The following is a 26,393-nucleotide window of genomic DNA, read 5'->3' on the forward strand; positions in this document are numbered from 1 at the left end:
TAGAAAAAGATGTTGGAGTAGGGTTTATTTGCGGACACCTAACATATAGGTAAGAAAACAATGAAGAAATTTTGAAATAATCAAACTATCATTTTTGTTTTAAGCACAATATTGAAATCTTCTCTCAGGGTGTAGTTTCATTCTTATCCAACAAGATTTAAAGTTAGGAGAAAAATGAGGATCCTATTAATATAACCTAACTATTACTTTGAAGAAAAGACAATATAATTAGTTCTCCATATGACAGAAAGTAAAACCTCATATCTATATAAACATCTAGATGAAAAACAGAAAGAAAATTGGCTAAAATAACAATAAAAACAAATCTTCAAGCCATATATCCTCAAGAGTGTGCTGTCAAGTATATAATTTTCAAATAATAAATGCATTTATAAGAGATTTTAATCCTCTGTATGACTTTTCAAATATTTTGTTAATATATAGATATGCAGAGACACATATAGACACTCATGTCACAACTAGGATTGTCTGAATTTTTCACTAATACCATCAAAATGATCTAGTCAGTAGGAAAAAATTAAAAATTAGTTTTCAAATTCCAGAAAATATTCTCATGCTACAGAAATATGCCATGTATATTCTCTTTACATACAATTTAAAATTTTACGTATAGAATGGGAAATCTCATATTTTCAGCAAAACTGAATTCATTTTATAAATCTGAACTAGAAAAAATACAATTTTGGAACAATTAGACATCGGTTGCACTGTTTGTCTTCTCATTACATTGCTTTTTAAAAAGGTAACTGCAGATTTACATATTTGATATAACCCAATTCATCATATGTATTTTAGCATTTACTGAATTCCATGACAGTTTTAGAATAATGAATGCCAACTATTGCACTTGAGAATGAAATAAGTGAATCATTGATAATTTGCAGAAATAAACTATTATTTACCTATGTTCACTTTATTTTTTCATCTTTGGATAAAGATACGTTAAACACATATCCATATCAACCCTTATATAGTGTGTGATTCTATTTCCCACACTTTATATTGGAAATATAGTTATACGTTTATTTTCATGTATAAACTATCACCTGCTGGAGGGCAGAAAACAATCTTTTAAGTCATTATTGGTTTAATCTTCATTGCTGTTCTTCTAAAACTGATATATAGTTGTTGTGGCATTTCTGAAGAATGAGTAAAAGATTGAGAAAACCTCACCTCCATTCCCTTGAGTTCAGGGCAGTAACTGTCGACATTTAATTAACTCAATAAATACAGGTTTATAACCTCTACTATTCCACATTCTAAAATAAGCATGTTTAACTTTTATAATAGGAGCAATATCATTTATTTTTATTTTAAAACATTAATTTTAAAATCTTATTGAATTTTTATAGATAACATTTCAGATATAACCTGTTTTACACTTTTTTTAAAGTGAGTTCAGGAAGACTCCTATTCAGAATGAATGCTCATTATTTTTTGATCAGAATTCTATAGTCAGCTTCTTACTGAACGTTAATCCCTAAGAAGTAGTCCTCAGTGTTTCTTGGATGGATAAAAAGATTTAACAAGAATACTTCTGTTGTTTGTAAGGTAACATTATGTTGAAATTTATGCTCAAACTAATGCAATTTTCTTTTACTTTTAGTCAGCTCTTACCCTCATGGAGCTCTCACCCAACCATTACTGTGTTTTGGCCATTTTGCTAAACATTACATGAAAATGGGAAGGAGGTAAACTATTACCATTATACACTATTATGATCTAACTCAATTTAATCCATACCATAACCCTGTGAATCATGTCTCTGAATTAAGAAAATCTAACTCAATTTAATCCATACCATAACCCTGTGAATCATGTCTCTGAATTAAGAAAATAATTGCTCAATATTAACTTAAAGAAATCTAATACTGAACCTAAATAATCTCAGATAGGTAGAAAGGTTTTAAATGTAACTTCCTCCATTTTCCTCTTAGAAGATCTTCAAGGCAAAGTAGTTTTGAAAGACCTACAATGGACTGTAGCAAGAGGGTGGGAGGGAGGGAGACGCAAGAGGGAAGAGATATGGGTACATATGTATATGTATAACTGATTCACTTTGTTATAAAGCAGAAACTAACACACCATTGTAAAGCAATTATACTCCAATAAAGATGTAAAAAAAAAAAAAGAATGGTCTTTTGCAAGTCAAATCATCACACCTCCACTTAAAATCCTCCCACGACTCACGTAGCTGTTGGAGGATTGCACATGAAATCCCCTGCTATTTTTAGGTTACATTAGTTTCCATAATTTCTTCATCCCTAATAGCATCAATGAGCGCAAAAAACATCATTTAAAATTATTAATGATATTGACAGTATATAAGGAATTTAACCCATTTGCTGGCAGTTTTTAATGTGTGTGTGAGAGAGAGAGAGAGAGAGGAACTAACAGGTTGCAATTATTCTTATTCACACAATACACATCTAAAGAGAAAAGCACATCCATGGTTTTTTTGCCTCAATAAAAGTGATCCTTCTATAGAAAAGGATCTGAAAAGAACATCCAGCTCAATACTTTTACAGACAGGAACGTTGAAAATTAAATAAGTGACTTGTTTATGTCTTATGCACTGTGATAGAGACACTAGATGGGGATTTATATGTAACTCCTGATTCTCATGCCAACACTGCCCATGTCACTGTTTTGTCTTGTTATATTTTTAACTGTGCACTTGCTTCCTCTTCAACCATCATCTAAACCTATTTTATTTGCATACAGATATTACACCAAACTTATGCCTACCTAAATCCTAACCTCATCTTTCAACACTTTTTTCTTTCTGTGTCAGTTGTTCCACATTAAACTACTTTTCTTTCTCCTTACTCCTTAATTTTTTATATTTCTATGTTTTATCAATGCTCATGTATTTCTCATCCCTCAAGACCCAGATTAAGTACCATCTTTCTATAAAACATTACTCTTTGAATTCTCTTGGCAGGGTTGTTTCTTTGTGATCATATAACCCCTCAGACTTCCTTCTGCAAGTAGAAAGATTATGAGCTATATGTGCAGTGCTTAAAAGAACTGACTCTGGAACCAAACAGCCTACGTACAACTTCTTGATCTGCAACTTAATCAAATGTTACACTTGGATATTGAAATAAAAACAGGGATAACAATGGAAACTATTTCATTAAGTCATAGAAAAAGAGTAAGAAAAATCTTTGATGATTTTTTTATCCTCATATTTTCCTCAAATTGGCTTGAAATTAGTTTCTTCCAAGTTTCTCTATGTTAATATATTCAAGGAACTTTATAACATAATTCTTATGTTTGCATATCATAGATAGTAAAACTCCTGATGTGCAACAGAAATCTAATAAGTGTTTACTGTATGAGTGAATAAATAAACTGAGCATCTGTAATCACATAACAAATGTTCTAGCCAACAGTGGGTTCTTTAGAATACCATATTCAGAAATACAATGTTTTGACATTCATAGTACAAAAGATACTTGGATTTGATAGATATTTATATTTGGATAATAATACCCAAACAAATAAGACAGATGTATATTAACACCAGAGTTGAGTGGAGTAGCTGGAAAAAAAGATTTTGCAATTGCTATCTAAAATCAGTTATCCTCAAAGCAATTTATTTTGTTCTATCATTATCATTTATATCACAGTTTTCCTGTACTTGGCATAGCAGAATAACCAAAATTTACACGTGTTATGTTCTTGTATGTGTTCTAAATGTTCCTTTCACTGACAGTTTAATTACTGTCACTTAAGTAAGCAAAAAAAACAAAACAAAAACAAACAACTTTGTAAGGGGGAAAAGATATTGCAGCTAATTAAATTTGTAGCTAAGCACAAAGGAAGAAAAGCAACCTTCTAACTGAAGTTTAGACAATTTTCCAAGCTAAAAAATGATTTATGGATAAACATAATTGTGACAAACTGTTTAACTAATAGCATTTGCATTCTCTTGGTTGTAACAGAAATATATAGTATAATTGCATTAAGAATGAACTAAAAATTCTTATCTATATTTTTATTTTCCTAGATTATTTATGAAATAACATTCCAAAATAATGAGCCAATTTTGAATGTAAAATTTTATTTTAATGCAGGAGAAGAAAGACATATGATCAATTTTCTAAAAAAAAAAAAAGGACTGGGAGGGCATTATGCTAGGTGGAATAAGTCAGACGTAGAAAGACAAATACTGTATGATATCTCTTACATATGGAATCTAAAAAATACAACAAACTACTGAATATAACAAAACAGAGACTCTCAGATATAGAGAACAAACTAGTGGTTACCAGTGGGGAGTGGGGGAGGGGATACAGAGGGGTGAACGAGTGGGAGGTACAAACTATTGAGTGTAAGATAAGTTAAAGGGATGTAGCATACAGCATGAGAACACAGCCAATATTTTGTAATAACTGTAATTGGAGTGTAATCTTTAAAAATTGTATAAATTTTTTTTTTAAATTTAAAAAGTACAATGTCATTTGTCATTACTGATACATGTTTATATATAGCAATGATGACCCTTTCCTCCAACTAACTCTAATAACAAGATTAAATAATTATTTTTTAATTTATTAAATCATAGCAACAGGCCTAAAGCAATAATTTTCAATGTGTGGTCTCTTTAGCAGAAGTATTATTTTCACTTGGGAACTTGTTAGAACTGTAAATTCTCAAGCCCTACCAGAGAACCATTAAATCAGACACTCTAGAGTTGGGTCCCAACAATCAGTATTTAACAAGTCCTTCAGGTGGTTCTGATACATACGAAAGAAATATTCTCAAATAAAAAGATGCATATTGATACCAGAATTAAATGGAGGAGAGTAGATACATGGTAATAACCCAAGTATAATGGGGGACACTAAACCACTGTTTTAGACATCTAAAGTTCTTAGAGATAATCAATTTTGCCTATGGCACATAAAAAATCAAGGGCAGGAATGGTTAGATCTCTTCTATACTGATTTAAGTTAATCAACATTTTGGAAATAGCTTTTTATGTGGCAACATCTTTATTTCTTCAATATGTCAAAAGTTGCAATGCCTGAAAACAATCTAACTTTACTATTAAAACAACTGCTTCATGAGACTAGTTTAACACTTAACTTTGTAAACATTTGGACAAGGGTGTGGCAAGCCCAAATTGACTGCCTCTTTCAAATTCTAAATTGTGTTTCCAGGAAGACAGTGGGTGAAAACCCTGACACTTATTTATGTGATTTCTTATTCAATTGCATGTTCAATTTCAAATTTATTAATTTATTCAACAAATGTTTATTGAGCATTTAATTTATCCAGGCACTAAGTTAGAGGAAGATCTCTCCTGATGCTTCATAAACAGATGATATCAGCTTTAAAAAGGAAATTCTTGAGAGCTATGGAGAGGCCCACTTCTTGAATTTCTTTGATCCATGTGGACTATCAGCAGGTAGTTTCTAAAAGAGTACTGGTTACCGTCACTTTTTAAATATAGAGCTACTGTTGGTGTGTGTGTATGTGTGTGTATATATATATATATATATATATATATATATATATATATATATATATATAAAGAGAGAGAGATAGAGAGAGAGATGTGGGGGAGTGAGAGCTCTGAAGTTTGCTTTTGGCATCAGTCATTATATGAAGCAGAGTGATACTTCAGTTGCTTCTTACTGATAATCCCTCCATATTTGCATGTTCATATTTGATGTGGAAATTCAAAGTTTGCTTCAATAGTTAAATAAAGTTCTACTTTCTAATCCAGTGACACTTTTTGAAAAGATTCCTTGTGGTAGGCAGTGAACTGAGTACATGACAAAATCTCTAATAACTTCTCAACACACAGAAATATTAGATACACTTAAATGTAATAAATAATTAAGTCATGTTGACACCAAAGAAGGATTTATAATTCAGAAATAAATATATTACCAAAAGAAGGCCACAAATATAGATACATTGATGTGAGTTGGTGCCACTACATAGTTCACACATTGTAAGTGGTTTAAAACTTGGCACCAAAATAAAGCCAAAGCCAGAAATACATTATCCAGATATGAAATGGAGTTGAAATGGTGCCACTGTCCAGTTTTATGGTTGAAATTACCAATGGTGGAGAACTAGGGTTGAAATAAACCAAATCTAGAACAAAATAAAACAATGTTTGTCAACCCCTATGTTAGGAAACCAAGCCGAGATAGCTACGTAAGGACTGATAGGGAGTTCTATCCTACAGGACCTAGGCAGACGTATTGATACCTTGAGACTGGTAAATTGAAAAAGAATCACTAGTTAAATTAAAGGAAAAAATATAAGAAAGAAATAACAAGTGTAACAGTGTGTGTGCTCCATATTGTTCATTTTGAAAAAAGTAACTATAATATTAGAAAGATCTGATTTTGTTTTTGTTTTTTTGTTTGATTTTTTTAGAAAGATCTTATTTTTTATACTCAGAACTTTGGTTTATGTGAGAAACATCATTTATCAGTAAATATTTCAAACTTATTTTAATCTGTAACGTCTCTGCACTTTGCTTCTCTGGAGGTGATTTTATTCCTAGCTAAATTCTACACTGTAGTATTCTCATCATATTACATTTATATTTTGCAGTTTTATAATCACCTTTGTTATTCAGATATATTTATGTGTACAGTGCTAGAGTCTATATTGGATATTCAAGTTTATCTATGGGAGTTTGGTGTTTAAGAGGAATGTTGAGGTCCTGGGCCTTATCCCTGGTACCAACAGACCACTGCATTTTAAAGAAGTTTTCAAGTGTTGATTGTCTGATGTATATGAAGGGATGATGAGACCCCAGGACATCACACGAGTGGGCATACTACCGAGAAAGTGAGTTTTGATAGTATTTGCAAAATCGTCTCTTCTACCTTTCTTGATGATGCCTTTACCATAGATTATGAAAAGTGTATTGTTATAAATTTTTAGAGCATTATTTATTTATTTATTTTTGCGGTACGCGGGCCTCTCACTGTTGTGGCCTCTCCCGTTGCGGAATACAGGCTCCGGACGTGCAGGCTCAGCGGCCATGGCTCACGGGCCTAGCCACTCTGCAGCACGTGGGATCTTCCCAGACCAGGGCACGAACCCGTGTCCCCTGCAGCGGCAGGTGGACTCTCAACCAGTGTGCCACCAGGGAAGCCCCTGTAGACTTTTTAATGATGGCCATTCTGACCGCTGTGAGGTGGTACCTCATTGTAGTTTTGATTTGCATTTCTGTAATAATTAGCAATGATGAGCATTTTTTCATGTGCCTACTGGCTATCTGTAAGTCTTCTTTGGAGAAATATCTATTTAGGTCTTCTGCCCATTTTCAACAGGGTTGTTTGTTTGCCTGTTTTTTTTGTTGTTGTTGTTGTTGCTGTTGTTATTGAGTTGTATGAGCTGTTTGTATATTTTGAAAATTAAGCCCTTAACAGTCACATCATTTGCAAATATTTTCTCCCAGTCCATAGGCTGTCTTTTTGTTTTGTTTATGGTTTCCTTTGCTGTGCAAAATCTAAGTTTGATTAGGTTCCATTTGTTTATCACTGCTTTTATTTCTATTGCCTTGAGAGACTGACCTAAGAAAACACTGGTTCAATTTATGCCAGAGAATGTTTTGCCTATGTTCTCTTCTAGGAGTTTTATGGTGTCATGTCTTATATTTAAGTCTTTAAGCCATTTTGAGTTTATTTTTGTGTATGGTGTGAGGCTGTGATGTTGGAGGGGATGTGGAGTAAAGAGAACCCTCCTGTACCGTTGGTGGGAATGTAAATTGTTGCAGCCACTATGGAGAACAGTATGGAGGTTCCTCAAAAAACTAAAAATAGAGTTTCCATATGATCTAGCAATTCCACTTTTGGACATATATCCAGACAAAACTATAATTCAAAAAGATACATGCACCCCTATGTTCATAGCAGCACTATTTATAATAGTCAAGACATGGAAACAACCTAAATGTCCATCAACAGATGAATGTATAAAGAAGATGTGATATACATACACACACAATGGAATATTACTCAGCCATAAAAAGACTGAAATAATGCCATTTGCAGCAACATGGATGAACCTAGAGATGACCATATTAAGTGAAGTTAAGTCAGAAAGAGAAAGACAAATGCTATATGATACCACTTATATGTGGAATCTAAAATACGCCACAAATGAACTTATCTATGAAACAGAAACAGACTCAAAGATATAGACAGCAGACTTGTGGTTGCCAAGGGGGATGGGGGAGGGAAGGATTGGGAGTTTGGGATTAGCAGATTCAAGCTATTATATATAGGATGGATAAAAAACAAGGTTTTACTGTATAGCACAGGAAACTACATTCAATATTTTGTGATAAACCATAATGGAAAAGAATGTGAAAAAGGATATACATATGTATAACTGAATCACTTTGTTGTATAGCAGAAATTAACACAACATTGTACATCAACTAAACTTCAAGAAAATTAAAAAAAAACAAACAAACTACTCTTTAGGGGAAAAAAACGTCAGTTGAAATTCCCCAAAAGGAGCTAAATAATGGCAACATTTTCAAATATTACTCTAGTAGTATTTTTTTTTTTTTTTTTTCGGTACGCGGGCCTCTCCCTGTTGTGGCCTCCCGCTATTGTGGCCTCTCGCGTTGCGGAGCACAGGCTCCAGACGCGCAGGCTCAGCGGCCGTGGCCCACGGGTCCACGGGCCCAGCCGCTCCGCGGCATGTGGGATCTTCCCAGACCGGGGCACGAACCCGTGTCCCCTGCATCGGCAGGCGAACTCTCAATCACTGCGCCACCAGGGAAGCCCCACTAGTAGTATTTTTATTCATCTATTAGTGGGGTGGAGTGGTAGGCAGAATTAAAATTATCTAACTCAGCTCTGTCAGTAAGTTGGTAATTTTAATACTCACCTAGCCTTCTTTAAAACCTTGTATCTATGAGCAGCCCATAAAGTTACAATGGGAAAAGGCAATGTTAAGTTATGCAAATGATTTAACAAAAGATACATGAATGTCAGGGAAGTTAGGATTACAATCAAGCTTAGTAGATAAATGTTTAGATTCATCCTTTTCATCAATAAATTAAAACTATACAAAAAATTGAAACAATCTGTTTATTAAGATGTAAAATCAATTGGTTATTTTGAAACTACCAGTTGTATTTAGTCAGTAATAATGAATGAAAGTAAACACCAATATTAGACTGAATATTAGAGAACATAAAACACAAGTAATAGTGGAAAACACAAGTAATAGTGGCTCTTCCTGTTTTCCCCTTTAACTCTCAGTGGTCTTGGCCTCTTTATGATGTCACCTCTCAACATCACTAATTTGAACTCACAGTGCTTAAGTCCTGGCAAATCATAGGTGGGGGAAATGTCTGTACCAAGATTGTAAGTCCTCTTGTCAAATTTTATGTTTTAAAATAACTGAAATGCTCTAGTTAACTTTACATTTATTCTCTTTAATGTAAAGAGATGTTTGTTATATTATTATTATGTCACCGACAAACAAGAGAGTGTGTGTTTAACAGACACTTATGTTCTCAAGCAATATCATAAGTTGTTCTGATCCAAGACTTAACTATTTCATTCACTTGGGTAAAATATATACATGGCTATGGATAATTCTTTTTCCATGTGATTCTTCCTTTTTTTTATCATATTGTATTTTGGATCATATAGAATGAAAGAATTCATGATTGACATTCAGATAACTATCATCTCCTTAGAGGCCATTTGGAAATTTATAAGAACATTTTTTTTGTCACAGTGACTAAGGAGTGCTGCTGAACTTTAGACAGCATGGGTCAAGGGTGTTAAACCTTTGGTAGTAAGTGGGGCAGCCCAACACAAAGAAGAACAACTAAACACTAATTGTATCTTCTTGAGAAATACTGAGTATGCAAAAGTACTTTGCAATGAAAAGCAGACTATGCAGACATGGGAAGTTTGATGATAATAGTGTCCATATTCTTAATTTATCTTGCGTTAAAGTGAGGTAGGAAAATAAAACCTTTCAATTATGTATACCATTTTACTGTGAAGACACGGAACAAAGGCAAAGGCATGTAACTCTGGAAATATAAAGGAAAGTGTAACTGGGTTTTCTTTGGACACTACTGTTAAAGAAAAGATAAAACACAAATCTTGAAAATAAAACAGGCTTCCCTGTGCCTACCTCATTATAATACAATCACTACTTTAAAGGACAATCTTTAGTAAAATGTTTGACTGTATTTGTCCTGATTACTTTAGATGTTGAGTGACTTGCTCACTATTACACAGTAATCTCTGCTTGGGAATACACCATGACAGAATAACATCATATTGTACTTACTTTAAAATGTTTAAGCACAATAAAATATTGATTTCATTACTACTATCATGAGGATTGTGTAGCTTTCAAAGAACTTCACCATAATGGTTAAAAACCTATTTTTGGTTTTATGACTATTTCTTTATGTTGTTTTCTACTGTAATCCCCAAACTCTTGTGCTATTGTAGAATAAAAGAGCGGTTGAATTCATAATCAAATGGCCTCATTGTTAGCCAATGAAGCCCACATAAAAATCCTTAATTATCATATTTCCTTAGGCTCAAGTGGCAACTTCCCATTCTCTTAACAGAGAATTTGAGATGCAGAAAATAATTTTCTGCTTGTCTTTCCTCTGAACTTTTCTAACAATGATAGGAACTTAATATTAGACTTACATTTCTGTGCCATGACTACCAACTTTGTACCTGATAAAGAAAATTCTCCTCTTTGAGCTCAGTACACCCCCTGCCCAATTAATCTTCTTTAATACCTTTGTTCATCCAAATCGCAACAACCCAACTCAAGAGTTTCACCTCTTCTTGCCTTTGTCTTCAGTTCAAGTAGTGTCAGTCAACTCAATCCTTCCATTATTAATACTGAATAGGTCTAAGACATCTGAGGGAAGTGCAAGAGGTTTGCCCAAAGATTTGGCATCAGATAGGTATCTAAAAATCTGAACTTTAAAAACTTCCAGCATTAGCTTCCAGATCTCATATCCACTGTACATTTTATCTTTCTCTCCCCTGTGCTGCATTAATAAGTCCTCTCTTACTATCTTGGCCTAGGGTTTCACCTTGATATAAAACGGGGTTTACTAACCTTGGCACTATTGACATTTTAGGGGGGATAACTCTTTATTGGAGTTGAGGACGGGGTGGGGGGCAGGAAGGAATGGGGGTCCTGTGCATTACAAGATGTTTAGTAGCATTTGTGGTTCCCTACGTACTAGATGTCAGTATCAGCAAGTATGTGTGCACACATGCGTACGCACACACACACACACGCACACAACTGTGACAATCAAAAATATCTCAGACGTTGCACAATATCCCCTGGGGGAGGAGATTCAAAATACACTCAGGTTGAGAAACACTGCTCTAGAAAATGTTAGAAAAAGACAGGAAATCTCAGGATACTACACATAGAGCCATCCCTCAGCAAGAAAATACCCATGTGGCTCTTGACCTTTGCCTTTACATCGAGACCCCTCTAGCAATACAACAATGACTCAGGCCCCAGTCCGTTCCTGGAAAACTTTCTGCTAAGTCCTTTGTGGCCTTATTTACTGTGCATCTGACACAGAATCCCAAAATCCAGAGCCGGTTGTCAGGATATATTGGGATATATATGAAATAGAATACTGCTCAGCCATAAAAAAGAATAAAATTGTGCCATTTGCAACAACATAGATGGACTTGAAGAGTATTATGTTAAGTGAAATAAGTCACACAGAGAAAGATAAACACTGTATGATATCACTTACATATAGAATCTAAAAAATAAAACAAACTAGTGAATATAGCAAAAAAGAAACAGACTCACAGATATAGAGAACAAACTTGTGATTACCAGTGCAGAGAGGGGTACAAACTATTATGTATAAATTAAGCTACAAGGATATATTGTACAACACAGGGAATATAGCCAATATTTTATAATACCTATAAATGCAGCATAACCTTTAAAACTGTGAATTACTATATTGTACACGTGTAACGTTACAATGTAATGTACATTACTGTAATCTGTAATATTACATTCCACAAGGCTGACAATGTGTATCTTCTTTACATTAAAAAGCTGACGGACACTGAGACTGATTTTGGAATGTTTAGATATGTGGACCTGAAGCGAAGGCAGATTTGTGGCTTCTGTGTTCCATTTAATCTTAGTTAAGATGAAGTATTAGTTATTGTGTGTGTGTGTATGTGTGTGTGTGTGTGTGTGTGTGTGTGTGTGTGTGTGTGTATTCCAAGACCTTAATTAAAAAACTAGGCATATCACAAAATAACAACCGTTTGACTTAATTGTTGTGTTTCTTCTTCTTTTTAGAGTAAGTAATTAAATTAGACCATCTTCACACTTTTGAGGGACATTTTAAAAAGGATAGAAGTAAATTTATATTCACATAAAAATAGTTTTCAAATAAAAACCAATAAAACATACACTGAGAGATCGTATTTTTTTCATAAGAAACTTCAAGAATTGAATCTGAATGCATCCTGGTCTAGAAAATTTCTTGACTGTCCCAGAGAGGCAAGGGGAGAGATGCTCTCACCAGCAGAACTAGACTTAGGGGAAAGAATGGAAAAATTCTCTCCAGTCCTAAAAGATTAAATTGATTTAACTGCTTATGACATACGTAAATTTATATAGAGAGTGAGAACTATGGTATTTGGATCATTGCTATTTTAGGGGTCCTATAAATTCTTCTCAGTAAAAATAAAACTAAATGTATTGAATTGTCACTAACTCTAACCTAACCAACCTTAAGAAACATAAGAATTTTCAACCACACCATTAAGTTACATTTTGCCAGTTTCCAGTCAGTCCATTCTGCCTCTCCCCCACAAATGGCTGCTAAGTTACCATGGAAAATCTTGCCTATTCTTGAAATTAACACAAATTAAATCATAACATATATGCTTTTGGGTTTCTGGATTTTTTTCTTTCAGTATAATATATTTTTTTGGATTCATCCATGTTTCCATGTTGCATACATCAGTAATATGTTCCTTTACATGGCTGAGTAGTATTCCATTACATGAATATACCATACTTAGTTTATCCATTCTCCTGTTGATCACTTTAGTTTTGGATTATTATGGGTTACTTTAGTTTTGGGTTATTATGAATAAAGTTGCTATAAACATTTTTCCCAAGTTTTTTGGAGATTTCTCTTGGGTAACCTACTAGTGGAAATGCTGAACCATACACAGAACATGTGTATGTTTAACTTTATTTTTAAAAAATCAAGGGACTTGCCTGATGGTCCAGTGGTTAAACCTTCACCTTCCAATGCCGGGGGTGCGGGTTCGATCCCTGGTCAGGGAGCTAAGATCCCACATGTCTTGCGGCCAAAAAACCAAGGCATAAAACAGAAGTAATGTTGTAACAAATTCAATAAAGACTTTAAAAATGGTCCATATCAAAAAAAAAGTAAAGAAAAAATTAAAAAAAAAAATCAAGTGGTATTCCAAAGTGGTTGTACCATTTGTACATCCACCACTGATGCTGAACATGTCAGATGCTCTATATTGTAGCTGATGACTGGTGTCATTAATCCTTAACTTTAGCTATTCTAGTGGGTTTAAAGGGTTCTTTTACTTCTAATCAGATATATATATGTGTGTGTGTGTGTGTGTATATGTGTGTGTGTGTGTATATATATATTTTTTCCCTTTCATCTTTAATTTCCCTGAGGAATTTGTTTTTCTTTAGTTCTCTTATACAGGTCTCACATATATTTCAATAAAATTATTTAAAAATAATTTTTGTTATTACAAATTATACTATTATATTGTTTTCTTAAATTTATATGCCCAACTTTTCTAGTTATAGAAATATAATTAGTTGATATAATTAGACCTTGTATCATATGATCTTATTATGTTCAAAAAATATCTCTAAATTATTTTTTAGGTGTCATTAGATATTCTACTTACTACCTCTGTGAATAAAGTCCAATTTTACTTCTTCCTTTCCATTTTAATGCTTTTATTGCCTTATGGAACAATACAGCATCTGGATTACAATGCTGAAGGAAGTGAGCATCCATGCCTTGTTTATAGTTTATAGAGGAAAGACAGTCAATATTCCACCATTAATTAATTTGATTTTAATAATAACTATTGTCAGGACTCATTTTATCTATTTGAGGAAGATGCCTTCTATTCCTAGTTTTATCAGAGTTTTGCTTTTTTGGTTTTTTTTTTTGCAATATGCGGGCCTCTCACTGTTGTGGCCTCCCCCACCGCGGAGCACAGGCTCTGGACGCGCAGGCTCAGCGGCCATGGCTCACGGGCCCAGCCGCTCCGCGGCATGTGGGATCCTCCCGGACCGGGGCACGAACCCGCGTCCCCTCCATCGGCAGGCGGACACTCAACCACTGTGCCACCAGGGAAGCCCCCAGAGTTTTTAATTATGAATGAATGTTACTCTTTTTCAAAACTACTTCTGCATATCTTGAGATAATCAGATGAATTTCTTATATGTTATTTGGAGTGATTACAACGATTAATTCATATTAAACTAACTAGGTTACATTGCAGAGAGTAAACCTCAATGATCATGATATGTTAGCCTTTTTATAGATTGTTCAGCAAGAATAATTAATAAATTGTTAAGGAATTTTTGCATCTCTGTTAATGCATGGCATTAGTCTATAATATACATTTCTGGTAATGTCCTTGAGACATTTTGGTGACAGGGTTACTTATATTGATCTCAAAAATGAGTTTAAATATCTTCCTGCTTCCTCTTGTTTCTGAAAAACTTGTGTAGAGTTGTTAGTATTTTCCCTTAAGTTTTTAATTTGATTTATCAATAAAACTCCATGGGCCTGTGCCTTCTTTTCTGGGAAGGTTTTTGATAGTGAATTAAATTTATTTAATAATTATAGGGCTCTTCACATTTTTGTTGTTTCATCTTGTGTCAGTATTGGTAAATAAACTGAGTTTTACAAGGAGCTCATCTATTTCACTTGAGTTGCTCAGTTTATTACAATAAAATTGTTACTGATATTCCTCATTATCCTTTAAAATCTATATAATTACAAAGGCTTCATCTCTCCAGATATTGGTAATTTGTGTGTTCTGTTTTTCTTCATCAGTTTTTCTAAAAGTTAATAAATTTTTTTGCGATACGCGGGCCTTTCACTGCCGCAGCCTCTCCCGCTGCGGAGCACAGGCTCCGGACGCGCAGGCCCAGCAGCCATGGCCCACGGGCCCAGCTGCTCTGCGGCATGGGGGATCCTCCCAGACCAGGGCACGAACCCGCGTCCCCTGCATCAGCAGGCGGACTCTCAACCACTGCACCACCAGGGAATCCTAAAAGTTAATAAATGTTAATAATCTTTTCAAAAACAAATTTTGGATTTTTATATTTGCTCTAATTTGGTTTTTTAAAATTTTTATTTTATATTGGAGTATAGCTGATTTACAACATTGTGTTAATTTCAGGTGTACAGCAAAGTGATTCAGTTATACATATACATATATCTATTCTTTTTCAAATTCTTATCCCATTTAGGTTATTACAGAATATTGAGCATGGTTCCCTGTGCTACACAGTAGGTCCTTCTTGGTTATCTACTTTTAAATATAGTAGTGTGTATATGTCAATTCCAAACTCCCAATTTATCCATATGTCTCACCTTTCCTTTCTGGTAACCATAAGTTTGTTTACTATGTCTGTGTGTCTGTTTCTGTTTTGTAAATAAGTTCATTTTTTTCATTTTTTTTTAGATTCCACATATAAGTGGTATCATATGATATTTGTCTTTTTCTGTCTGATTTACTTCACTTAGTATGATAATCTCCAGGTCCATCCATGTTCCTGCAAATGGCATAATTTTATTCTCTTTAATGGCTGAGTAATATTCCACTGCATATGTGTACCACATCTTCTTATCCATTAATCTGTCAATAGACATTTAGGTTGCTTCCATGTCTTGCCTATTATAAACAGTGCTGCAATGAACACTAGGGTGCATGTATCCTTTTGAACCATGCTTTTCTCCAGATATATGCCCAGGAGTGGGACTCTGGATCATATGGTAGCTCTATTTTTAGTTTTTTCAGGAACCTCCATACTGTTCTCCATAGTGGCTATACCAATTTATATTCCCACTAACATGGTAGGAGGGTTCCCTTTTCTCCACACTCTATCCAGCATTTATTGTTTGTAGACTTTTTGATGATGGCCATTCTGACTGGTGTGAGGTGATATCCCATTGTAGTTTTGATTTGCATTTCTCATTTCTCTACTAATTAGTGATGTTGAGCATATTTTCACGTCCCTCTTGGCCATCTGTATGTCTTCTTCAGAGAAATGTCTATTTAGGTCTTCTGTCCACTTTTTGATTGGGTTGTTTCTTTTTTTTTGATATTGAGCTGCATGTGCTGTTTGTAAATTTTGGAGATTAATCTCTTCTTGGTCACAATGTTTGCAAATATTTCTCCCATTCTGTGGGTTGTCTTTTCTTTTTGCTTATGGTTTGCTTTACTGTGCAAAAGCTTTTGAGTTTAATTAGGTCCCATTTGATTCTTTTTATTTCCATTACTCTAGGGGATGCACTGAAAAAGATATTGCTACCATTTATGTCAAAGAGTGTTTTGCCTATGTTTTCCTTTAAGAGTTTTATAGTATCCAGTCTTACATTTAGGTTTGTAGTCCATTTTGAGTTTGTTCTTGTGTATGGTGTTAGAGAATGTTTTAACTTCATTATTTTACATGTAGCTGTCTAGTTTTCCCAGTACCATTTATTGAAGAGACTGTCTTTTCTCCACTGTATAGTCATGCCCTCCTTTGTCATAGAGTAATTGACCATAGGTGCGTGGGTTTATTTCTGGGCTTTCTATTCTGTTCCATTGATCTGTATTTCTGTTTTTGTGCCAGTACTGTATTGTTTTGATTACCATAGGTTAGTAGTATAGTCTGAAGTCAGGGAGCCTGATTCCTACAGCTATGTTTTTCTTTCTCAAGATTGATTTTGGGACTTCCCTGGCAGTCCAGTGGTTAAGAAAATAATGCACACTTCCAATGCAGGGGGCATGGGTTTGATCCCTGGTGGCGGAACTAAGACCCCACATGCTGTGTGGCGTGGCCAAAAAAAAAAAAAAAAAAGGATTGACTTGGCTATTCAGGGTCTTTTGTGTCTCCATACAAATTAAAAAATTTTTTGTTCTAGTTCTGTGAAAAATGCCCCTGGTAATTTGATAGGGATTGCAATAAATCTTCAGATTGCCTTGAGCAATATAGTTATTTTGACAATATTGATTATTCCAGTCCAAGAACGTGGAACATCTTTCCATCTGTTTGTGTCATCTTCAGTTTCTTTCAGCAGCAGCTTATAGTTTTCAGAGTGTAGGTCTTTGGCCTCCTTATGTAGGTTTATTCCTAGATATTTTATTCTTTTGATGCTATGGTAAATGGGATTGTTTCTTTAATTTCTCTTTCTGATATTTCATTGTTAGTGTATAGATATGCGACAGATTTCTGTGTATTAATTTTATATCCTGCTACTTTAGCAAATTCATTGATGAGCTCTAGTAGTTTACTGGTAGCATCTTTAGGATTTTCTATGTATAGTACCATGTCATCTGCAAAGAGAGAGAGTTTTACTTCTTTTCCAATTTGGATTCCTTTTATTTCTTTTTTTCCCCTCTGATTGCTGTGGCTATGACTTCCAAATCTATGTTGAGTAAAAATGGTAAGAGTGGACATCCTTGTCCTGTTCCTGATCTTAGAGTAAATGCTTTCAGCTTTTCACTATTGAGTATGATGTTAGCTGTATGTTTGTAATATATAGCCTTTATTATATTGAGGTGTGTTCCCTCATTGCCCACTTTCTGGAAAGTTTTTATCATAAATTGGTGTTGAATTTTGTCAAAAGCTTTTTCTGCATCTATTGAGATGATCATATGGTTTTTATTCTTCAACTTGTTAATGTAGTGTTATCACACTGATTGACTTGAGGATACTGAAAAATCCTTGCATCCCTGGGATAAATCCCACTTGGTAGTGGTGTATGATCCTTTTAATGCATTGTTGGATTCTGTTTGCTAGTATTTTGTTGAGGATTTTTGCATCTATGTTCATCAGTGGATGGCCTGTAATTTTCTTCTCTTTTTTTTTTTTTTTTTTTTGTGGTATCTTTGTCTGGTTTTGGTATCAGGGCAATGGTGGCTTCACAGAATGAGTTTGAGAGTGCTCCTCCCTCTGCAGTTTTTTGGAAGAGTTGAGAAGGATAGGTTTTAGCTCTTCTCTATATATTTGATAGACTTGCCTGTGAAGCCATCTGGTCCTGTACTTTGTTGAATTTCAATACTTATGATCAGTCTATTCATATTTTCTATTTATTCCTAGTTTAGTCTTGGGAGACTGTACCTTTCTAAGAATATGTCCATTTCTTCTAGGTCTTCCATTTTATTGGAATATAGTGGCTGTAGTAATCTCTTACGATACTTTGTATTTCTGTGCTGTCAGTTGTAACTTCCTATTTTTCATTTCTAGATTTATTGACTTGACCCCTCTTTCTTTTTTTCTTAATGAGCTTCACTAAAGGTTTATCAATTTTGTTTATCTTCTCAAAGAACCAGCTTTTAGTTTCATTGATCTTTTCTATTTTCTTCATCTCTATTTCATTTATTTCTGCTCTGATCTTTATGATTTCTTTCCTTCTGCTCATTTTGGGTTTTGTTTGTTCTTCTTTCTCTAGTTGCTTTAGGTGTAAGGTTAGATTGTTTGAGATTTTCCTTGTTTCCTGAGGTAAGATTGTATTGCTATCAACTTCCCTCTTAGAACTTCTTTTGCTGTGTCCCATAGGTTTTGGGTCATTGCGCTATCATTGTCATTTGTCTCTAGGTATTTTTTTTTATTTCCTCTTTCATTTCTTCAATGATCCACATTGTTTAGCCTCCACATATCTGTGTTTTTTACAGGTTTTTTTTTTTTTTTCTTGTTAGTTGACTTCTAATCTCATAGCCTTGTCGTTGGAAAAGATGCTTGATATGTTTTCAATTTTCTTAAATTTACTGAGGCTCACTTTGGGGCCCAGCATGAGATCAATCCCAGAGAATGTTCCACAGGCATTTGAAAAGAATGTGTATTCTGCTGCTTTTGGATGGAATGCTCTAAAAATATCAATTAAGTGCATCTGGTCTAATGTGTCACTTAAAGCCTGTGTTGCCTTATTGATTTTCTGTCTGGGTGATCTTTCCACTGATAAAAGTGGGGTTATATTTGCTCTAATTTTGTTTTCCCTTTCACTGATTTTTCTTGCTTAAGCTTTATTATTTTCTCCCTTTAACTTTATTATGATATTTTCCTAATTTTAAAGCAGAAATTTACAACATTGATTTTAAACTTTTTTCTAATAAAATGCATTAAAGCTATAAAGTTCTCTCTATGTACTGTCTGCAGTATTCCACAATTTTTGTTATAAATTATTGTCCATTTGCTTCTTTTTCATAAGTGTGAATTGTAAATTGACCGCTGGTTATTTAGAAGGAGATGTTTATGTTTCAAATGTTTATGTACTTTCAATATACTGTTGACCCATGAATAACATGGGCTGTAGGGGAGCCAATTCCCACAAAGTCAAAAATCCACACAGAACTAAATAGTTGGCCCTCCAAATCTGCGGTATTACATTCAGGAATTCAACCAACCACAGATCTTGTAGTATGGTAGTATTACTGAAAAATATCCACATATAAGTGGACCCATGAAGTTCAAACCCTTGCTGTTCAAGGGTCAACTGTAATTTTGTTATTGATTTTTAATTGAATTGCTTTATGATCAAAGAATATTCCTCAGAGCTTACACAGAACTTAATGGACCATGCCTATGTACCACTTTTTAAATCTCAAATTTAATAATATTGTTTCATGACATAGTTCCTCTTTCAGAGCATTTAGAAAAGAGAAGTTCATAATCATGGTTGAAAATCAAAATTTCTTAAGCAGTATATAAATGTAGATTGGCTAGGTTTAAACCTAGAGATATAGTAGGGTGAGTAATTTTAATACACGCCCTCAGTTAAGAAATCACTAGACCAGGTAACTTATTAGTCAACACATCCTGAATTTTATTCAATTAATTCATTCAAAATTTTGTAGAGTGGCAAAAATGTGCCAGGTTTTTTACTGGGAACAAAAATTTTAATGAAGGTACCAAGATATTTTTGTACTGCACTTTATTAATATTTATATAATGTTAAAATAAGGAAATCACTCTATGAGCATGTGTGTTTTTATGTGTGTGTGTATGCGTGTGTGTGTAAGCCCCAAACTCACTCATGATCAACAATGACATTATTTCTGTAATATAATGGGATGATGTATAATAATATTTCTTTAACAGATCTTAATATGTGCCTCCATTACAAATAAATAAGAATTAGATATAAAACTCCCCTTTGTGAGAATAAACATGCTCATATAGTACTAAGACAAATGGAAATTTGTAAATAGAAACTACTTTGCAACATAGTTTTATTTCTCATATTTTCCTAGAGAAGAAAAAAAGTCAAAATCCATATCAATGCTTGTGATATACACTGACACACACACACACACACACACACACACACACACACACACATGCACACATTCACAGACAGACATGCATGCCATTGAGTGATTTGGATTTGGTTAAATTCTGAGATTATTTTGAGGATCTGATCTCACCTAGGCATAGTGTTTTTAAGATGATGTCTTATAATTCTTACAATGTCTTACAGTTCAATTGTAAGAGAATTTGGAGCATAAAGTGGGGAAAAATTCAATCGTGGTGTCATTAAAAAGCCCATAAATGTCCATATTTCAGATACGCATTTTGGTGACTTTCTTTTTTTTTTTTTTTTAATTTCATTTATTTATTTATTTTTGGCTGTGCTGGGTCTTCTTTTCTGTGCATGGGCTTTCTCCAGTTGCAGTGAGCAACTGCAGGGGGCCACTCTTCATCGCGGTGCGCGGGCCTCTCACTGTCGCGGCTTCTCTTGTTGCGGAGCACAAGCTCCAGACACGCAGGCTCAGTAGTTGTGGCTCACGGGCCTAGTCGCTCCGCGGCATGTGGGATCTTCCCAGACCAGGGCTCGAACCCGTGTCCCCTGCATTGGCAGGCAGACTGTCAACCACTGCGCCACCAGGGAAGTCCTGGCGACTTTTTTTTAAAATGTTTTTATCCATCTTGTTTTAGTTATGTTGAAGTTTGTGTTAAAAACACATATTTGGTCATTTCTATTTTTCTAGGATGAAGTAATCTTACATAATAATAGAGATCTAAGAATGTAAAATATTTCTCTAGTTGGTCATGGCAAGTGTTTATGTACAGTAATGATCGTTAAATAGAGTGATTTTGTATAAATTAATTAAAACTTTCCCCTCTTATTTTAATAGCCAAAAAATAAACTTCGGGACATGTGATAATTACATCCCAGGTAAGAAAGTTCAATTTTTTAAAACAGGTATGATTAATTTTAGGGATAAGTAATAAACAACAGCTGTCATGGAGTATTACTAAAAATCAGCTTTTAATTTTCCTAAGCACCTTTCTCATGGGCTCAGTGAATACCTTCTAAAGATATTTTGTCTTACTATCCACAGAAGATTAAGTGAATATGTTCAGCAACATAAAGGTGGACATATTTACAGGTTAGAATTCAAACAGTTAGATAATCTTACAGTTGAAAGGAAGTGTAAAAAAATGGATAAATAACTTCTTACCTGTGTCAGGAACGTCTTCTGCTACATTGCTGATATTCTATATCAGACACATAATTGGCAAAAAAATTCATTACTTGACAAGGCCAGTCAATCTGATGGTGAAGGACTTCTTATATCAAGTAATCAATTTTCTCTCATATATTAAACTTAAATATATCTTTCATTCTGCATATTTTCTCATTGATCCTGATTCTATCTTTAGGAGACTCACAGGACAAGTCTATTTTCTCTTATATACAGCATTTTTGTACATACTTAAATAGATGAGGATATCTCTCTCACAGGTCTTATTGGTAACCTAAATATTTTTAACCATTTATATTATAGTTTCTATGTAACTCGACTCTCACAATCACAATTCTGTAGGTACTCTTTATTTATCGATTTTCTTCATTAGTATGCCACCGATGACAATGCGGTTCTGGGGTGTATGACATTTACTCTTGTAGCTTAGAATATGGTTACTAACTAAGGGGATCTTAAGTGTTAGCCTTTATATTCAGTCATATATTTACTGAATATTTTAAATAGGAACTGTGCTAAGTACTTTGGGAGTTACAAAAGTAGCTACCATAATTTCTGTTCTCAGTAGAATTGTATTCTAGCCAAAAGAGTATAAAGGAAAAATCTAGATTGGAAGAGATAGAAAGATTAAAAGGAAACAGTAAAACTGTTTTTTTTCCATTTATATTACAGACTATATTAGTTTCACAATGACTATATAATTAACTACAAAACTAGTTAAGGGCTTCCCTGGTGGCGCAGTGGTTGAGAGTCCGCCTGTTGATGCAGGGGACGCGGGTTCGTGCCCCGGTCTGGGAAGATCCCACATGCCGCGGAGCGGCTGGGCCCGTAAGCCATGGCCGCTGAGCCTGCGCGACCGGAGCCTATGCTCCGCAACAGGAAAGGCCACAACAGTGAGAGGCCCGCGTACAGGAAAAAAAAAAACTAGTTAAAATTTTAAAAAATCAAATTTTATTTTCTCATATTAATAGTACAGAATTTCAAACATTACCAAATACATGAAGCCATAATTTGAATCATTTATTTATTAATTTACATATGATTACTTACTGCCATTTTATTTATTTATTTTTTATTTTTTCTAAACCAAACCAAATTTATTTATGAATTATTAACCTCTTGACAGTACTTGGGCAATGGGAAAGAATGGGCAAGAGAAACTTACTGCCATTTTAGGTCTGATAAAATTCTATTTATTCTGAAGTGTATGCTTAATGTTTTCTTATTTTAGTCAGTGAATTAAGTAAAAAATCATGGAATCAGCAACATTTTGCCCTGGTATTTCCCAAACCACCACGGCCAGGAACAAGAAGGAGATCAAAACCTTCCCAACTACAAGACAAAACAGTTCCTGTGAGTTTTGAAAAGATCACATACTTTTACTGGTAATAATCTTGTGAAATCATGTATAGCTATATATGTTACAGATCATCATTGACCAATGGGATTTCTGTGATGATGGAAGTATTTTATATCTTTGCATTCCAATTCCAATATGGCTACTGAACACTTGAAATGAGGCTACTGCAACTGAGCAGTTGAATTTTACATTCAATTTGATTCAGTTCACACATGTGGCCTTTAAATGTCATATTATACAGCACAGTTGAAGGTAATTCAATTCTACTACTTGGAGAAAGTAGATATATTTAATTTGCATTTCAGTATATAAAAATTACTCCCTTATTTCATATTAAATATTTGCTCAGCAATCCCACATTATAGAAAATATGTATCCAAGAAACACAGAAATCTGGAGATCCTAAGGCTACAGTTAGTATGAACATTCAGAAAATATTCCCCAGTTGGAGAAACACCCTCATGAGAATCATGGAGTTACATTATAAACTAAGGAAGTTTCAATGCTTTCTCATTTCCTATAATATAGAATTCCAGATTTTAAGTATTAGAAGATTAATATTTCCCAATGTTTCTGGAATCATCAAGGAATATGAAAATGTTCCAAGAAAAGTTTTCACAAAATAACATATCATGAACTCTTGTTTATTTTAGGGAATATATTTAATCAGTAGTAACCTAGGTTTCTTCTGTTTTCTCATCCTTTTTTCATTTTCCTTTCTTTATTAAATTTATTTTTACAGCCATTAACATTCTTTCCAAAATTTGCTATTTTTGCAATTAAGCTTTTAAAAATATTTGATTAGGAGTTGAAAACAGAATGTACCATTCTGCTCAAACTAATGTATACTGAATGTTATAGTTTTCATTACTGCAGTTTCCTATCTGATACTCAAATTATATCTTGTCAGGCAGAGGAGTATTAGGCTTTTACTTTTAACCACAGGTAGCATTCTAAATTCCAGAGACTCTGAATATGACAATAGAGACCAGGATATGCCTGAACATGAAACTCTTAGATATTAGAGAATAATTAGTTTCTGAGTTAGCACAGAAATGGAAGGTGGGGAAGACATTCCAAGAAATCTCAAGAACACAGAGTAAAAAAACAAAAACAAAAACAAAACCTAAATCTCTCATGATTGTGAAGAGAGGTTCTGATTTGTCATTAGTCAGTGAAGTTCTGTGAGAATTTTAACATAAAATCTTGAGGGAATTATGAAGATCCTCTAAATTAAAATTAGGCCTTAAATGAGGCATGCTGTCCTTTAATACAAAAAAGGAACAAAGTTGAAAAAGCATAATAAACTATGCAATCTACCATTTACCCACTATTTATCAAAATCTAAAATCTTTTCATGGTTCAAGTTAAATGTATTCAATATCTGGTAATAAAGGCTGTGTAACTCACACACAAGTTGTTCATTATTATTCTAACCAATATTTCAGAGATATGATGAAGACAAATTAAGGGGAGCTCATAAACCACCATTATGGATGCACCATTCTTTAATGAGAATTTCTGAGAGACCATCTGTTTATTTAGCTGCTAGGAGGCAGCCTCTACAGAAACCAGCTCGACACTCCAGGGAGGATGCTAAAGATGCAGCAAAACCTTTATCTCCATCAATAATTAAGAAAAGTAAGGAAGACAAGAAGGACAAATCAGATGCAGAAGCAGAGTCCACAGTTTCAGAGGAAAAACTTAGGAAAGGTTCAGAGAAAGAACCAGGAGCTAAAGAAGAGAAAGCAGATGCAAAGAAAGATGTCAAAATAGAGAAAAAAGGTTCAGAGAAGGGCAAGGAGTCAGTTACAGAATCTGAAGATGAAAAAGCAGGTGCAATAAAAGGTTCTGAAAAATACAAGATAGGTTCAAAGAAGGACAACGACTCAGCTACAGAATCAGAAGGTGAAAAAGGAGATGCAAAGCAAGACTCTGAAAAAAATAAGAAAGGGTCAAAGAAGGGCAAGGAGTCTGATATAGAAACAGAAGGTGAAAAGGGAGATGCAAAGAAAGATTCAAAGAAAGATAAGAAAGGTTCAAAGAAGGGCAGGGAGTCTGATACAGAAACAGAAGGTGAAAAGGGAGATGCAAAGAAAGATTCAAAGAAAGATAAGAAAGGGTCAAAGAAGGGCAAGGAGTCTGATACAGAAACAGAAGGTGAAAAGGGAGATGCAAAGAAAGATTCAAAGAAAGATAAGAAAGGTTCAAAGAAGGGCAGGGAGTCTGATACAGAAACAGAAGGTGAAAAGGGAGATGCAAAGAAAGATTCAAAGAAAGATAAGAAAGGTTCAAAGAAGGGCAGGGAGTCTGCTACAGAATTAGAAGGTGAAAAAGGAGATGCAAAGAAAGATTCCAAAAAAGATAAGAAAGGTTCAAAGAAGGGCAAGGAGTCTGATACAGAAACAGAAAGTGAAAAGGGAGATGCAAAGAAAGATTCAAAGAAAGATAAGAAAGGTTCAAAGAAGGGCAGGGAGTCTGCTACAGAATTAGAAGGTGAAAAAGGGGATGCAAAGAAAGATTCCAAAAAAGATAAGAAAGGTTCAAAGAAGGGCAAGGAGTCCATTACAGAATCAGAAGGTGAAAAGAAAGATGGAAAGAAGGATAAGAAAGGGAGCAAGGATTCAAAGAAACCTGGCGAGAAAGGAGATGAATCAAAGGACAAGAAAGATTCAAAGAAGAAGGAGAGTAAAAAAGATAAGAAAGATGAAAAGCCCGGTGAGGCAGATAGTGAGTCAAAAGATGCTGCCAAGAAAGAAAAGAAAGATGCCAAGAAGGATGCAAAGAAAGATGCCAAGAAGGGCAAGTAGGCCTTGGATGGTAATTCAAAAGAGTATTTGATGGAACAATTTTAGTAGTCTGAAACTGAATATATGAAAAGGGGGATTCAAAGAATTAATGGAATAAGTTTTTAAATGGGGGAAAGAAGAACACAAAGATGGGCTCAGAAAACCTTCATGAAAAATATAAGAAAGACGTTAAAAGGACTTGGAGGATACTTATGCTAAATTTGGGGATATGAAGAATTCAATGAAAGATCCCTAGAAAGATTCATAAAGAATATTCAGAAGTTAATGATGTTGAATCTGTGGATACAAAGAAGAAAAAAATCAACAAAGGCGTCAACAAAATTCAAGGATGCAGATATTGAAACCATAGATTTAAACAACCTGAAATTGCACCCACAGATTTAAATAAAGAACCACAGGAGTCATGAAAGGAAGTCAAACAAATTTCATAAAGTCTAC

The 26,393-nt window shown here is 34.2% G+C and overlaps 1 protein-coding gene across 1 annotated transcript; it reads left to right on the top strand.

Annotated features, from left to right (window-relative positions):
* Positions 1-6,799: 6,799 nt before the first annotated feature.
* On the top strand, positions 6,800-26,192 carry CYLC2 (cylicin 2; the record flags this gene model as incomplete). Its single annotated transcript, XM_079926572.1, has 4 exons — positions 6,800-6,846; positions 21,435-21,475; positions 23,017-23,138; positions 24,594-26,192. The coding sequence occupies 4 exons, from the start codon at positions 6,800-6,802 to the stop codon at positions 25,953-25,955; spliced, it is 1,572 nt and encodes a 523-aa protein (XP_079782698.1). The 3' UTR covers positions 25,956-26,192.
* Between the last annotated feature and the right edge of the window lie 201 nt (positions 26,193-26,393).

The sequence above is a fragment of the Stenella coeruleoalba genome, assembly GCF_951394435.1.
Source record: "Stenella coeruleoalba genome assembly, chromosome: 7".
NCBI lineage: Eukaryota > Metazoa > Chordata > Mammalia > Artiodactyla > Delphinidae > Stenella > Stenella coeruleoalba.